Raw genomic sequence first — 18,013 nt, 5'->3', positions numbered from 1 at the left:
GGTTAGTGACCACTGGGGGAGTAAGGGGAGGTCATCTGGTCCGTTCAGTCACCTTTTTGTGCCTTGGGCGTAAGAAAAACTGGACCAAGTAAAGTCGTCCAAATGCTCATCAGGGGCGCCCTTTTTTTCCATTATGGGTCTAGGACGCCCGTGTGTTAGGCACGCCCAAGTCCCGCCTTCGCTATGCTTCCGACATGCCCCCGGGAACTTTGGTCGTCCCCGCGACAGAAAGCAGTTGGGGACTCCCAAAATCGACTTTCGATTATGCCGATTTGGCCGACCCTGTGAGAAGGATGCCCATCTTCCTATTTGTGTCGAAAGATGGGTGTCCTCTTTCGAAAATAAGCCTGAAGGTCATTAATAAGAATTAGTTTTTGCCAAGACTGTTCATTCCTCGAGCCAAAGGAGGAATGGGCCTCATAGAAACAGAGATTACATACAGAGCTACTATCAAGGCCTACTTAACAACTTCAACAAATCCAAAACCCCTAAATGTGAAGGTCCAGAATATTTCAGAATCATTAAACTTGCATGTGCATTCCAACGAGTAAGAGGAATGAATGAGAATCCAATAGCAGGGAAGGAAGCAGATGAAATTGCAAAACAAGAAAAAAAACTTTTCCATCAATCCTAAACATTAAACATAATCAGCTCTTACATCATCTTTTTGACTTTCAAGCAGCTATATTTTGAAACACTTTACCTTTAAATATAAGAACTGAAATCAATTTTAAGTCATTTTGTAGGCAGTTGAAGACATTTTAATCAGGAAATTCTATAATGTTTAATTCCACTTCATATTGAACATTTGATTTGTTTAATGTGTGACATCCCAGAGAAATATCTGGTTACTTGATTGTAAATCCTCATTAAGCCGAATGTTTTCGGTAATTGTGGTATAAAAGAAAAAGGAAAATAAGTGGCAACTGCATAAATACAGTGGGAAAATGCAAAATGTTACAGTGTTACTCCAGGAACCATATGTTGATCAAACCTGGACCCTTGAATGGTTATGGAGAGGTGAACTATAGAATGAGAGATTGGTAGTTGCAGTATAGAACTCTTTGTCAGCATTTTTGCATATCAGGTAGCTGCTTATTGGAACACGTCTTATTAGAGGTCAGTCTAACTATATTTGAAAACTTTATTTAGAAAATATTTATCTTATTGATTGCTATGGCCCAATAACTGTGAGTTTGTTCAGCTTTTGGAGTTTGTAATGTGTATTTTTTATAGAGAGGTGGATATGGTACAACTTTTTTGTTGTAACATTCCTGGGGATTGCCCAGTTCTCTTGATCTGTAAGCCACACTGAGCTCAGTAGATGTGTGGGGTATAAATGTTCTATAATGTAATAAGATGGTTCACAGAGAGTACAGACTGAATAAGAAGTTACTTGGGTAAAAGTCACAGGTTGACATGCCCCAAATTATTGTACAACTCTGTCATTCCTTCTTGGTTCACAAAAAGTAGTAAAACCCATGATCAGTCTTTTGTTGGCCAGATAGGAATAATCTGCTGTCATTTTTCCAGCCATCATAATCCAAGGGATCCAAATAAGACTGGGTGCAGAAGCAAGCATAAATGAAAACAGGAGGTCAAACTGGGTACAAGCTGTGAATAAGGGGCATAAGGGGCTAGGTCATGGCTTGAGTACCCCGCTGACTTTTTTGTTTTATTTCCCATTTGTCCGCACACATCCACTGTCCACACTACTCACCCACTCCACTTCTTCTTATTCATACCATACTCAGCCTATGAAAGTTAACATTTTGAAATTAGTGGGAACAGAAGTGAGTTTGTCATTTTGTCACTTTGTTATGCTTGTAATATAAATGAACTTGTAACATTAGCAAGAAAAGGAGCCATGCATGTTGATGTTTGTTTATTTATTGGAATTGATTAACTACCCTTATGAAGCGATTCACCTAAGGTGGTGTACATCAGGTACAGTTTAACATAAAACTTACAGTTTTGTTAACAGCACAACACGGGCATTCGGCATTCACTCAGTCACCCCCTTCTATCCAAACACCACACCAGAAGCCAATTTCTTTAACAAATGTGGATTTATTTAGGCCGCAGCCAGGACCCAAAATTTTATTTACCGTAAACCTTCACATAAACAATCATTGGTAAACATCATTGATAAACATCATTGATAAACATCTCCCTCCGAGTACACAGCCCTTCTTGCTTATATTACTACAGGCTGTGCCGTCCAAGCACCCTGTTCCTCCTCAGTGCTGTCTGCTATAGCACGCTGTGCAATCAAATGCATCCCGTACAAGGATGCATTTACCACTTTCACCAAAGCTATTGGCCCCCTGGCCGTCCAAGCCAGGAGACTAGCCGTGTCCATCTTGTTCTGTAATCCTGCCCGCATGCAGGCATAACATTTCGCTCAGTATTGTAACTTTCAACAGGTCATTAACATATACATAGTAACTCACTTTGCCATATTATCCGCTGAGGTGCTGTGTACTCGTCGCTAATGTTACCTAAGTTCCATAGCTTATGCCTTGCTGCGACAACGACCCTGCCCCCGTACCTCATGGGCGGGAGGGCAGGTCAACACTGCTCCCTCTGCTTGCTGAAATCCAAATGGCGCTGTGTCTCCCTTCACAGCCCTTCTTCACCCCTCCTCCCTACCCGCCCCTTTACCCATCACCCTTCAATCTCTTATCCTTCCTATCCACTCCCACTCCTCCCTCCCTCTCCCCCCTCCCACCCCAGGTTCTTCCTGAGCCTTCAGCCCGGTTGTAATCGGCTCCCCTTAAAGGGTGAGCCTTTCCATCAACACGGGCATTCGGCATTCACTCAGTCACCCCCTTCTATCCAAACACCACACCAGAAGCCAATTTCTTTAACAAATGTGGATTTATTTAGGCCGCAGCCAGGACCCAAAATTTTATTTACCGTAAACCTTCACATAAACAATCATTGGTAAACATCATTGATAAACATCTCCCTCCGAGTACACAGCCCTTCTTGCTTATATTACTACAGGCTGTGCCGTCCAAGCACCCTGTTCCTCCTCAGTGCTGTCTGCTATAGCACGCTGTGCAATCAAATGCATCCCGTAGAAGGATGCATTTACCACTTTCACCAAAGCTATTGGCCCCCTGGCCGTCCAAGCCAGGAGACTAGCCGTGTCCATCTTGTTCTGTAATCCTGCCCGCATGCAGGCATAACATTTCGCTCAGTATTGTAACTTTCAACAGGTCATTAACATATACATAGTAACTCACTTTGCCATATTATCCGCTGAGGTGCTGTGTACTCGTCGCTAATGTTACCTAAGTTCCATAGCTTATGCCACAGCCCACGGCAACGACTCCTCGTTCGCCGCGGGCTCCCCCCAAACCCTGGCTGCGACCTACCACCAGCGTAATGGCTTCAATAAAATTATGTAAATCAAAGTTGAATATATCCAGGCCCACATCAGACAGGTGGACCCCATCCGATCTATATAAACCCGCACAAGATTCTTTAAGGAACTCATGCACAATGACTTGCCCTTTAACATGCCAATTTTAATAAAGCATTCTGTATTGTTTTCACTAATAGCACACTGTTCATCCCCGCTAAATCATTGCCCCCTAAATGCAGGATGAGAAACTGTGGCGCACTGGAAGTCATCAACTCCCACTCTAAGGTTGGCAACAATTGAGCCCACAGCATCCCTCTCTTACCCAACCATCGTACAGCCACCTTCCCCCTCGGAAAGCCCAGATTCACCCCATCAGGCCGTACAGCTGCCCTCTTATGTGCCCAATGCACATAAGAGTGACCACAGATCCATATCTGGTACTGTTCCAGCACGTCACCTGCAAGTCACATGCAATTAACATATTATCAAATATGGCAAGTCACATGCAATTAACATATTATCCACTATGGCAACAACAGGAAAGCCAACCCAAGTAAAGAACCACCCACCCTAACAGGGCTAACCCTAACAGGGGTACTAACGTGGAGGCCGAATGTATCTTTTGTACGCATTCGATCCCCACCGGCCTAACCGTTTAATCCCCACCGGCCTAACCGTTTAATTTGTTCACATGGAACCCCATGCAGAGCAGCCGAAGTCGCCGCCCCAATCCTGAATGAGTGCGAACTAAATGTCGCAGATTCCAAGCCCGCCCGAGTAACACACAACTGCAATACTTTGATGAATTGAAATCGAGTCAATGGGGACGCATTAGCATGAAGCAGCAGCCAGACACCCCCCATTGGTCTAATCTGCAGGTGTAACGGGTCCGAAAATCAGGAGACGAAAGACAAATTGGTTCCAAAACAAAACAGCTTTTATTGCTAGCAATTCACACAGCACCGAGTACAATCTCAGAATACTGTGTGTCCGAAATCATCTGACACTCACATTTATACTTCCCTACTGGGCCTGCGCATTAGGCCCCTTACACATCACATTTGGCATGCGCAGTAAACAGTTGTAGTTCTCGCAGTGCATAATTGTAGTTCTCAGTACATACACACGTCATAATACTGAAAAGATACTGGCACGAGAAACGAAACTTAGCAGCTTATTCTACACACACAATGCTCCTTTCTAGCTCAGGAGATAAGATTCATCGGCTCAGAGATGCAGGGCGGGGGTGTTAGCACCCTCCAAGGCCACCTATTCATGTGGCTCCTACGTGCAAGCTGATCTCGTATAAGCCTTGCTACTACAGTTACAGTTACAAGCTATATGTCTAATAGCCCTGCATTCTGTCTTACATTAGTAAACAATAAAACTGGGTAAGGCACAAAGGTCCAGTGCATTAATAAAGTATGGCTAAAAGGCCAAAAGCAGAGGTAGAGTACATAAGTATAAGTCCATCAGTAGGCACAAAACATGAGGTTGTTCTGGTGGTCAGCAGTATGCGTAGTATTCGAGTAGTATCCGGTGGTCCACTCCTACAATTGATTAACTACCCTTATGAAGCGATTCACCTAAGGTGGTGTACATCAGGTACAGTTTAACATAAAACTTACAGTTTTGTTAACAGCATAACAATAGTAAAATGATAAAGTATAAACATAAATACAATAAATGAGGTAAACTTGAAGACAGCAAATTGAAACCTAATAATAGGGCTACCATGAAACAGGAACATAAACATACACATTTAACAACACTGAAATTCAAATAACAGACATATAATACAGTGTCAGCATAATACTAATGAAACATCTAATAAACACATATTAGAACATTCAAATAACATAGCTATGATACTTATGCTTTTCTACTGTATAGTTGAGGGACCAGGTGCAGATATATAGATGGGGACAAGATGGGTGATACAGAGTCAGTTGGGATAAATAAATGGGTGGCAAAATTCTTTGTACAATTAAACAAGATATAAGGAACCGATCTAAGTTAAAGTGTGTGTAGCAAGCTACTCCAGGTGCAGAATGAGTGTATAGTCAGTCAGTCACCCTTTGTATTAAAGGCTTGGAACAACAGCCAGGCTTTCACATGCTTCCTGCAGTAGAGGTAGTCTTGAGTTAAACATAGCCCCTCTCGGAGTAAATTACAGAGCTTGGGGGCTTCTCCTGAGAAGGCTCGCTGGTGGGTATCACATTGTACAATTTCTTTTGATGAGGGGTCAGATAACAATGCTCCTAGAGAGAGCCTTAGAGGTCTTTAAGTACTGTGGTCCATTTTGTCCGAGTGCTTTGAAAATCAAATATGGAGTTTCAAATTTAGCCCTATATGGTACTGGTAGTCAGTGTAGTTTTTGCAGGAAGGGGATGATAAGGTCAAACTGATTGCAGCCTTCTATCAGTCGTGCTCAGCATTCTGAATTAGCTGGAGCTGATGCAAACTCTTTTTGATTTGACCAGAGTACATGGCATTACAGTAGTCTACTCATGATGTTATCATGGCATGGACCACTGTGGTCAGACCCGTCTTTTCAATATATGGGAGAGATTTCATAGCTGCCATAGGTGATAGAGACAATTTTTAAAAGTTGTTTGAATTTGTGGCATCAGAGTGAATGATGAGTCTAGCAGTATCCCAAGATTTTGGGGGGGAGTTAATAATTCCCAAAAGGTATTTTGAAATTGGGTATTTGTCCACTTGTGATAGGTACCCAAAGAATTTCTGTTTTGCTTGGATTCAGGCAGAGTTTGTTGTTGTTTGCCCTTTCCTGAGTTGTGGTTAGGCAGGCAGTTTACTCACAGCTGTGGGTAGATCTGATTGAATGGGTATATGAGTAGTTGCACATCATCAGCATAGATGTAGAATTTTGGAGAAATTGCCCGCAAACATATAGGCATATTATTGTAATCTTATAGGTACCCTGTTAAAAAATTACCCTGTGTGAGTTGCAGAAAATCAGAAGCTGCCATTAGAGGCCAGCCGAATTTTGGTTTGGGCGCCAAAACCAGCCTAAAATCCTTTTTCTGCCCAGTTTTGGACAAAAGTTTATTTTAATTTTTAGTCATGTTTTTGGTTTCAGCCAAAAATGACCATGTGTTTGCAATGGAAGCTGAAAATCTGTGCTCTGTCCCATTTGTCTCGCTCCCCACTGCCCCTCCTTTTGGATTCCCCTGAATGCTCTCTCCCCCACTTGTAAGCCCCCTTGGGCCTATGTTACAATCCCTGGTGTTCTAGGTATGTAGTTGAAACAGGAGTGATCCTCAGTTTCTCCTGCTCATTCTGGCTGTGCTCTCAAGAAGCTGCCATGACTGGGCATCACTCCTACCCTGACTATACCACTAGACCAGCATACAAAAAGAGAAGTCCAAATCTCCCGTGAAGACAAAACAAAACACAAAAAAAGGCGTAAGACAACCCAAAACAGACCAAAAACACGGACCGTGTAGGGTCCTATTAAACTTTTCTGGTGCTCTAACTCCCTTGTTTTTGGTCTGTTTTGGGTTGTCTTCCGCCTTTTTTTGTGTTTTATACCACTAGACCACCAGGGATTGTAAGGTAGTCCATGGGGGGGGGGGGGTGATAAGCTCCTTAAGAACTAGCCTCTATGTGGAGTGATGTCAACTGTCATTCTAAGTGTGGCGCAAAGTCAACTACTGTAAAAGCACCGTAGCTTTTAGTTTGTTTTCATTACCTGCGGTCCATGTACATGAAGGCTATTTTAAATTATATTCTGGCATTGGATACTGTGGGTTTAGCAGAGGGATGCAGATGCAAGCTGTAACAATCCCTGGCGGTTTTCACTGGTTTACATTCACACGATCAAACTTAAGTTTTCAATTTTGGCTTTGGCCAAAATCAGGTGGTGATTTTCAGCTGCAGTTTCAGTTTTGGCCAAAAGCTTTCAGACAGTTTCAGCTTCAGCCAGCCTCTATATGCCATGCTGATCTCCATTAGCATTGTAGGCAGCAGACTGATGCATATAATATGAGAATAGCATGAGCAGATGAGAATTGGCCATGGCAGAGGCATGGTCTATATATAAGGCATGTATTGAAAAATAATTGAGCCATAAAAATGTAAATTTAGATATTGAACATTCCTGCTAACGCTCTTGTTTTAAAACATTTCAGTAGGCTAAAAGAACTATGCAAATTGTTTCAAATGCTAAAATAGTGATAGCCTGAATTTCCTAATAAGGTCTTTGTAGCTGACTGTGGTATACAGTATAGGGCTAAAGTTGAGTAGTAAATAGCTTACAAAATAATCCTTTCATTTTGTGATTTTCAGTTGTTGTGCCCCTTTCTTTCAGTCTCATCTAAGTGTATTATGGGTTCATTACTGGATTTCAGAGTGTTAGATACAACGTGAGAGGGAAACTAGTGGACAAAAATTTAAAAATAACTTTATTAGACAAGATTGTACTTGTCCCTTACTAGAATGCTTAGGCTGATAGTGTACAAATGCACAAGAATGATTTTATTTTAGAGAAATCTTTAGTTGACCACTTTGAAATGCTGCTTTAAAAATTAATTTTTAAAATGATACTGCTTTTGTGTAGCTGTCCATTTGTACATGTAATTTATTAGTGATTGCCATTCATTTTGGTTTTGGGACTCACACAGAAAGTGTTGGAAAAATGTTGAGCTTAACCGCAGAAATAAGGCCATATCAAAATCACAGATCATCACATTTTCATATCATGCATGTGGAAAAGCTAAAACATTTTCAGATGATATCACACCCATGTTGCTTTATATTTAGAAGATGGCAACTTCTGGCTGTTTTCACCTGTGTTTTATTTTCTCTCTATTCTGCTCACTCACCCCTTGAAGAGCTTTATTAGGCTGCCTGCAGTCCTGGAGAAGTTTCATAGTAAGACACAGCATGGGACCTGAGGCCAACCAGGAGCCCAGGATCTGGAACAAGCTATAAAAATGTGGTGGAAAATGACTTTTCATCAAGTGAATGTTATCTGTACTGCATCCAAAAGAGCAGGGGTTATCAACCCAGTCCTCAGGACATGCTAAGCCAGTCTGGTTTTCAAGATGTCCACAGTAAATATGCATGAGATAGATTTGCATGCGATGGAGAACATATATGCAAATTTATCTCATGTATATTCATTGTAGGCATCCTGGAAGCCTGACTTGCTGAGAGTGTCCTGAGGAGTGGGTGGAACCTGCTCTTGTGGTTATAGTATGATTGTATTACAAACCTATAGGTATTAATTGTACCACTTGCAACTTTTCGTTGGCACTGTTGAAATAGTTATGGTGCTGATTTTCAAAGCAAATGGACGGCTAAAATGGCAACAACAAAAAAAAAATCCAGGTTCCAGAAACATCCAGGGTGGAATTTTGAAAAGGCAGAATCTGAACATCCTACACTACAATGCATCCAGATAGCAAGAGGGCGCATTTTGGCCGGGACTAGGGAAGGCCCCAAATCAGGCCATTTAACAGCAATAATTGAACGGGAAGAAATGTCCAAGTCTAAAAAGGACATTTTTATTTAGACCTGTTTCATTCACCTCTGAAAGTGAAACCAAAAAGAGATACTAGGCTCCATGACACCAGTAGATATTATGGGCACTCTGAACACAGCAACAAGCTCAACATTTAAAATAACAGAGTTGCAGTGGAATATGAACCTGAGTGACCTGGTATAGAATCCACTGCATTGATCATTAAGCTGCCCCTCTGCTCTGCGTGGACGTCTGTGTGGCCATTTTTGTACAAACGATGCCAGATACATGTCCTTGTCCCTAGTTTTCTTGCTGTTCATAATTGGATGTTTCAGTTTGTAAAATGGCTTTTCATTCGGGCATTCTCACATATTTTTGAACAGGAAACCCCGACATATTTCCTGTTGGAAAATGACTGTGAGATGGACGTTATGAGCAGGACATCCTGACTTTGACATTTTTTCGAAAATGCCTCTCCACATCTGTTTCTCCCACTCCCCACCAAAATATCGCTAAAAAATGTACATTATTTTCTATGAAGTAAATCATTCTCTTCCTAGTTTCAATGACAATCTACTTCTTTTTGCAATTGCTTTGAGATCCACGGAGAGCTACTTTGCCAAGAACCTTTATGTGTCTCAGAATTTGTCTGACTGGTTCATTTGGTATCTTCATTGCCAAACCAGTTAAAAAGTAAATCTGATTTATATTGCATTCTGTATAGGTAAATTCATATAAGAAATTGTCCTTTACCATTGCATAATTTAACAGCTTGTTCACATTGGTCTCTGTTGCTTTTTTGCAAGTTGCTTTCACATGAAATGTGTTACATTAGCACATTATTTTTGCATACTCCATGTACTGTATTATGTGAACAGATGTTTAGATCTCACTTGAAGTGGTAGGTACATTATAGCACTACTTTTGTAAACTCATCAGATAGAAACTGGTTATTGCACTTAGTACCTCATCTGGTCTCCTAATATCTTAATCTATCTTGCTTACAAGTGACCTTTTTAGATTTTTTTCTGCATTATGGATGCCAACAATTTGTCCATGAAGAAGTGAAGTGGGATAGTTACTAACATGGGTGAAGGGAGTAATGCAGGATTTTTGTCATTTAATGCAAATTAAATGACAAAAGGATGTGTTACGTGCTCTTAATGCACTTTGATTTATTCGTGAAAGGCAGTATATCAAGTGCAGAATAAACATTTTAAAAAACAATAAAACTTTAGCAGTGCAATGAAGACAAAATGAGATGCAAAACACGCAAATGAATGCAAAACACATCATTATTATGCAAATGAAATAAAGTAGTTTTATTTAAATTTGCAAGCTGTGTTATTCCTGGACAGATGATGCCAGCATTATATTTCCTCCCAAGGTGCATCAGGCTGCTGATGCATTTAATATAAATCCCCTCACCCTTCTGATGCCCCATGAAACAAAACACAAATCCCCATCCCCTACACACTCCACACCACCCACTGGGAGTTTCTGTGGTGGCTAAAGGCAGGTAGGAGCAATTCCTAATTCTACTGCCCCATTGAGCACCCGGGTTCAAAATGTCATCAGTTGACTCTTACCGGTAGTCTCCATAGTAGTGCCACTAGGGGTCAATTGGCACCATTTTGAACCCAGATACCCAACAGGCCAGGAGTGACTGGGGGATAGATTCACCTGCCAACAGGGAAACCCCAAGAAGATGCCAGGGGGTTTTAGGGGGTTGGAGTTTGTGCTTTTGTGTTGGGGAACAGGCTAATTTATTCTACCACCAACTCTATTGAGAGATTCGGGCCTGACTTGAGCCCACTACCTGCATTGTAGGAATGTTTCTAGGGCAATTGTATATTTACTGTAGAAGTTATTAACCTGCATTGAACATCTTTATTGTTAACTACCCCCTAATTTGTTAATCTCATCATTTCCAGTAATGTTCAGATTCTGTAAATAGTGCCAGAAATTTGGCACAGATAAAATTCAACGTTCAATGCTGTTCTATAAAGGGTACTTCAGGATGAGCACTCTTTATAGGATAGCGTTGAGCACCAAATTCATTACTCAAATTTAGGTGCCAAATTTGGGCATGAGGACTTGTGCCACCTGAAACCTGAAGTAAGACCTGGCATGCAAACAGGAGCAGACCCCACTATTCTGTAACACTGTGTGCATCTTCTGTGAATGTCCCTGATCTGTCCATGCCACTCCCATGGCCAAGCCCCCTTTTGAGTTGAACACAATCGAATTTAGGCACCCATTGTTACAGAATAGCGTGTAGCCAGATCGGTACCAAAATCAGAATCGGTGCCAATTAAGTGTTAGTTCCAATAATTAAATCATTGGAGCCCATTGACTATTTATTTTAGTTGCAGATCTCAGATCTGCACCCAAATTTGGGTGACCTTTACAGAATCTGGGGTTAAGTATCCAAATTGTTTATCCTTTAATCCAATGAAAAGGGCAGCCATTTATTGTGTTGTATTATTAATGATCCAGAACTTTGGTGTTTAGGTAAATCTATTATTGAAGGGTTTTGGGGGGGGGGGGGACAGGGGACAAAGTTCAACCTAATAATGTTAGTGGGTTGTAGTTTAAAAGCTTGTCAAAAAGGTTAATATATCTTACTGTTAACAGGTAGTAGAAGGAAAGGCACTAGAACGAATATATATATAAAACATAAAATTATCTGACAAATAGAAAACACACTATTAGTGTCTACTGCCACATCAGTATTGTTCACTTTTTATCTTTTTCTGTATGGATTATAATTTGTACTCGTCTTTCTGCAGCATGACATGTTAGAATATTGTTCCCTCACTATTTTTTGTTCACCGTGTTAGAATATATGCCACAGAAGAGGGTTTTTTTTAAACACATTTCTTCTCTTTTTACAGCAGTAACTTAGCCCATCGATACTACCTGGCAACTGACCCAGTCACAGGAGACCTGTATGTTTCCGATTCTAATGCACGCAAAATCTATCGTCCAAAGTCACTTGCTGGTGGAAAAGATCTCACCAAAAATTTTGAAGTAATAGCCGGAATAGGAGAGCAGTGTCTTCCTTTTGATGAAGCAAGATGTGGTGAGGGAGGCAAGGCTGTAGAAGCTACTCTTACCACCCCTAAAGGTAAAGTTTCTAATTTATTATGAGGGTCATTAAAAAAAAGTCTGTAGGTAGGTGCAAAATTTGCAGATCCTTCTTACTCATGGATTCTGCACCAGTTCTCAAGGGCAAAGTATAAACCTATTGTCTCTTTGAAAACTGACCAAGTCAAAAGTTGCTGCAGACAGTTACACCTGCTTTTTCTGTAGGTTTTTTTTTTCCATCAAAAACAATGCATGCACTTTTGAAACTTCAGGGGGCTCCTGTTACTAAAGTGCGTTATAGTTTCTGCACTGTTTTGTGCTTCAACAGCAAAAATTAACGTAAGCGCAAAGGCTGTGCGGTAACTGTTGAGGACGTGCCCAGTTATCACACAGAAAAGCTGTGCGTTGCTTGTTATGCTTATTCAAAATTAGCATAGTTCATATTATAGAATACTATAACTTATGCACATACCCCCAGATCTATGCCAAGCATTTACACCATCTCTGTGACTAGCATAAGTGCTTGTGAGTAAATACATACACATATATAGTATTCTGTAAAGGAAAGTAGGTGCCTACTTTCCTTTATAGAATACTAGTGTAGCTGGGAATATACTGTATTATAGTTTAAGAAATAGGCTGGCGGAATGTAGCCGCTTAGATGTAAGTGAGTTATAAGGGTTTTTTAAAATAAATAAATATACATACATGCTTAACAATTTAGGTGCAAGCACCTAAGTGCGGCAGATACCCATGTGACTTACAATAGTCTGTAATTAATGCATAGAAGTTTGAAGTGTGCTCAGGCTCCACTTATGTGTATGCCCTTACAAATGTGCACTATGTAAATTAAGCGGGTATTTACAGAATAGCGCTTAGGCAGAAATTTAGCATTTATGCACATTGCGCACCCTATGCATGTAAATCACATTATTCTAAACATGAGTTTAAATGTTATATTATAGAATGGTTCCTGTCCCCCTAATTCTATATAGGGCACCATGTGTTAGGGGCCAATTAGGCCCCTAACTTTCTATGCCGAAATGAGTTACAAAGCCAAATTGGGATAACAGTAGTTAAAAGTTATGTACATAAGTACACTTAGGCGCTATTCTATAACTTAAGAACTCTAAAGTGTATCTGCAAAGGAGTGCGGGGAAGAGGGGTATGAGCAGGTCATGGGCAGGGCTAGCAATTGTGCACGAGCTTTATAGAATAGTTTCCAAGTTTATTTAACTTGGAGGGCTGTATTTTTCAAGCTGTGGTTGGTATCTAGGCTTAGGAATTTATCTAGTGAAAACTTTTGCACCATGCTGCAGAGTTACGTTCTGCCGCATTTTGATTACTATAATACCCTTTTGTGTGGTCTTCCACGTACATCTTTCTGGGCTTTGCAAGTTGCACAAAACTCTGCAGCACAGTTGTTTACAGGTATTAGTAAGATGGAGCATATTATGCCGTTGCAGATGTTCCATTGGTTGCCCATCGTGCAGTGCGTTGAGTTTAAGATCCTTTTGTTGGTTTTTAAAGTGGTGCACGATGCAGTTCCCTTGGCTCTGATTCAAGGTTTGCAGGTGTATTGTCCCAACAAGGTTTTGAGATCGCAGGGTCAAGGTTTGTTAGCTGTTCCTTTGCTTCGCCAGGTCCTTTTAGAGGAAATTCACTCTTAAGCGTTTTTTGTTGTTGGACCTTATTTGTGGAATGCTCTTCCTTCTGCTTTGCATCAGATTTCATCATTATCTTTGTTTAAAAAACAGTTGAAAACTTTTTTGTTTTGTAAGGCTTTTTCTTGAAGAATTTTTAAGGTTTAGTTTTGCATGCCAGTTGGGTACTGTGGAGAATTGTTTTATTGTTTGTGATGTGTATTTTATGTATGTTTTATTGTAATCCACCCAGATGTCTGAATGGGTAGACTAGAAATGCATCAAAAGGATAACCGAGTGACTTACGTTCTAACAAAAGGAATAGTTGAGGGGTGTACGAGACAATTACACAGTGAGGGAGGTTGGGGTAGAACTATATTATAAGATAGGATATTGGGGAGAGGAAAACACAGTAGAGATATGCAATGTGTTCATGTCCAGCTTATAGAGGAGAGTGTCAGGTGTAAGCATCTGCGAATAGAACATCTTTAGATCAATTTTAACTGTCAGTATTTAGGAGTGAGCATTTATTCCATCTGTTAACATAGCGTATGCGGTCATGCCTAAAGTTATGAATGTAAGTGTGGACATAGACTAGAATTCTATAACAGCAGTGTCCTGAATAATTGTCATTATAGAATATATGCTTAGTATGTGGTATTTAGATGCCTAACACTTGGTGACCTCCACAGAATTTTGACCCATTTGTCTGTGCATATCCCTTTGGACTATTTTATTAAAACCTAGCTGAACAAGTAAAATGCTGTTCTGCATATTTAACTGCCTCCTAAAATTACGACCAAAATGTACAGAAATATTCCTCTCTAAGCCCTTCCTTAGAGATCATCAGTTGTAATTTTGTTAATAGCCATGTGATAAAATGCTAAGATAACAAAATATGGAGTTCAGGAATTTGTAAAATTAACGTTTTTTCTTCAATAAAGGAATCGCTATAGACAAGAATGGACTAATCTACTTTGTTGATGGAAAGGTTATCAGAAAAGTGGATCAAAACGGAATAATTTCAACTTTTCTTGGTTCGAATGACCTGACCTCAGCACGACCATTAACCTGTGATACTAGCATGCACATTAGTGAGGTATGTTTGAATGCAGTTATATTCCCGATTTAATGTAGCTCAGGAGTGTCTGTACAACTACTTACTTTTGTGTCAAATTGAAAATAGTACAAGACCTCTGTTTTTTTTTTAAATTATTTATCATTATCATTTCAAATTACACAAGTAAATCACTTGTAAAAGAAAAATTCAGCTATTACATTTAAATTATCTAAGAAAAATAATCAATACAGGAATTAATACTTTCCCATAGCTTCATACAAGTCCATAAGTGGAGTCCAATATTCCTATTTACTGGAGAAGAAAAAAAGGCAATAAACTGTTCAAACTAAATAGAGATAAAGACATGTTCCAATTCGATTATCTTTAAGTAGGTACTCTTTTAGCTGTTATAAAAGAGGACAGTTGAACAGGGTCAAAATACACATATATTTCACTGATTGGTAGGAAATCAAACATTTACACGGGTATTTTAAATAAAATGATGCCCCTAACTGAAGAACCTCCTGCTTCATTTGCAAAAACTTCTGTCTTCGTTTTTGCGTTTCCTTCGCAAGGTCTGGAAAAACCCGAGTTTGTAAACCTCGAAAGGCTTTTTCTTTTTTCTGGAAGAATTTCTTTAAAATCCAGACCTTGTCTTAGGATAACGCTACTGTAGCCAGTAAAGTGGTTGCTGTTATTTGCTCTGTGTCCGATATTTCAAGTAGTGCTGAGACATCCAGTGTTTGATTATCTTGAATATTTTGTTTCTGTTGGTTTTCCTCTCCTCTCGAAGGGATATAAAAAAACCTGTGAAAAGGGGGGTATATCACTGTCTTCTATCTCCAACACTTCTTTAAAATAATTCTTCCACATTTTTCTCAGGGAAATTAAGACCTCTGTTTTTAATAACCCAGCCAAGATAAATTACTATGGGTAACGTGTGAGCCCTTACCACTAGGTCAGTGGGTGGCGGTAAGGGCTCAGGTCATGCTAATTTTAATTTTAGCTCAGGCCCATTTCCCAGTCCATGGTAAAAAGTGGCCCAGCACATGCCCAAAAGATGTGCCCACACTACTGCAGACCATTTTTTTTTACTGTGGCTTTATAAAAGGACCCCTGAATATCTAGGGCTAATTTAGCCAGCAGCAATCAGGAATTTTTAAAAGATGCTGACCACTGTTGCCGAAATATTGAACACTTGATCTATCTGGCTAATTATTTTTTATCAGCTTTCCCTTTGGGAACTTGTCTAAATGTATTTTGAACCAAGCCATGTCAATCACCTTAACTAGGTCCTCCAGCAAAGATTGATGTACTGATCTACTATACCACCACTTGTTTTATAGCAATTTTAAGCAAATAGTGGATATGCCTTTTACTTCAATAATAGATAATTTATCTTCTTTTCCTAAGGTACGTCTGGAATGGCCCACAGACTTGGCTATCAATCCAATGGATAACTCCATTTATGTTCTAGACAACAATGTGGTTTTACAGATCATGGAAAATCGACAAGTTCGAATTGCTGCTGGGAGACCAATGTATTGCCAAGTTCCTGGAGTGGAGTACTCTGCTGGAAAACATGCTGTACAGGCAACACTGGAATCAGCAACAGCTATTGCAGTATCATATACGGGAGTCCTTTATATCACAGAAACAGATGAAAAGAAGCTTAACAGAATAAGGCAGGTTACAACTGATGGAGAGATCTCTTTGGTAGCTGGAATACCCTCAGACTGTGACTGCAAAAATGATGCCAATTGTGATTGCTACCAGACTGGTGATGGTTATGCCAAAGATGCCAAACTTAATGCACCTTCATCCTTATCTGTCTCTCCAGATGGCACATTGTACATTGCAGATCTAGGGAATATTCGGATAAGGGCTGTGTCTAAGAACAAACCCTTGCTGAATTCCATGAACTCTTATGAAGTTGCCTCTCCACCCGAAGAAGAACTCTACATTTTTGACGTCAATGGTACACACCAGCACACTCTGAGTTTGTTTACAGGAGAATATCTGTACAATTTTAGCTACAGCAATGATAATGATATTACTGCTGTGACAGATAGTAATGGAAATACTCTTCGTATCAGAAGGGACCCTAACCGGATGCCTGTGAGGATTGTTTCACCTGATAATCAAGTAATCTGGCTGACAATAGGCACCAATGGATGTTTGAAAAGCATGACAGCCCAAGGAGAGGAGCTGGTATTGTTCACGTACCATGGCAACAGTGGTCTTCTGGCAACTAAAAGTGATGAGACTGGATGGACTACCTTCTTTGAGTAAGTTCAAAAATAATGCTGTATAGTTAATTTCCTTTACTTATACTTGGCAAACATGCTTCTGATACTGGGAACTTTTGAATGCTCAGTGAGTTTGATCCTGGTCTATTTAAGGATACTCATTCTTCTAGGATTACTAGACCAGCATCTCTGTATAATACCTAGTAGGCCTTGAGCTGTAGAAAATGCAGGGATTGATATTCAAAGCAATTTAACTGGACAGAAATGGTTAATTGGGCTAGTGCTGCTGAAATTGACCAGTTAGCATCCAAGCTGAAACCGGATATTTTGGGGGCATTCTGGAGCAGAGTGTCTCTTAGCTGATTAAGTGTCGATATTCATCACTTGACCAGTTAAGATAACCACATAAATAGATTCGCATAAAACATAGTCCTATCTTTATGCAGTTCTTCATAGCCTGTTGTGGAATATCGCACTTAACCAGCTATGTTTTAGCTGGCTCCCTATACATGGAAATTCAACGCCAGACAGAACATGGCCTGGCATTGAATTTCCTGGTATTACACCTAGTGGTGGTCAGCAAAACATTGATGTCCACCCACTGAATATCAGGCCCTATATGTTTTGAATGAAACATAGGCTAAAACTCTAGATATTAAAGATCCTGATTAATGTGTTACATTTCAAAAACTGATTAATTAGGGCTTCTGATTTTAGGTTTTCTTTAGTTATTTTTATTTATAAGTTTTTATACTATATATATATATATATTTTTTTTTTTACTAAAAATCATTCAAAATGGTTTTAACTGATAAATAACCTCTGTGCAAAAAAAGTAAAATAGGTGTTACCCCCACTTCCCTTGGTACTATTTCACCCCTCCCCTTGTCTTTCTTAGATCCTCCACTATCATTTTATCTTTTTCACACTGACAGCTCCTGAACTGCACAAATGTATGCTTGAAGCCACTGAAAAAGAAACCCAACAGTAGCATCTGTGCCATAAAACCACCAATAAGTACAAATATTTTGAAAACTCAGCTGGAAAATGAACACCGAAATGTACAGTTTATAAACACCTAAGAATGGAAGCTCTATGTAGAATAACACC

General features: G+C 39.9%; 1 protein-coding gene across 3 annotated transcripts in view; it reads left to right on the top strand.

Moving 5' to 3' along the window:
* The window catches only part of TENM3 (teneurin transmembrane protein 3), a 582,976-nt gene that overhangs the window by 521,738 nt on the left and 43,225 nt on the right, over positions 1–18,013 (top strand). For all 3 annotated transcript variants that reach the window (XM_030191520.1, XM_030191518.1, XM_030191519.1), the window contains 3 exons: positions 11,759–11,991; positions 14,539–14,693; positions 16,068–16,942. In XM_030191520.1, the coding sequence (XP_030047380.1) occupies positions 11,759–11,991; positions 14,539–14,693; positions 16,068–16,942 (1,263 nt within the window). The remainder of the gene's footprint in view (positions 1–11,758; positions 11,992–14,538; positions 14,694–16,067; positions 16,943–18,013) is intronic.

The sequence above is a fragment of the Microcaecilia unicolor genome, chromosome 2 (genome assembly GCF_901765095.1).
Source record: "Microcaecilia unicolor chromosome 2, aMicUni1.1, whole genome shotgun sequence".
Classification (NCBI taxonomy): domain Eukaryota; kingdom Metazoa; phylum Chordata; class Amphibia; order Gymnophiona; family Siphonopidae; genus Microcaecilia; species Microcaecilia unicolor.
The sequence above is the reverse complement of the archived record's forward strand: the minus strand, read 5'-3'. Positions and strand labels throughout refer to the sequence as shown.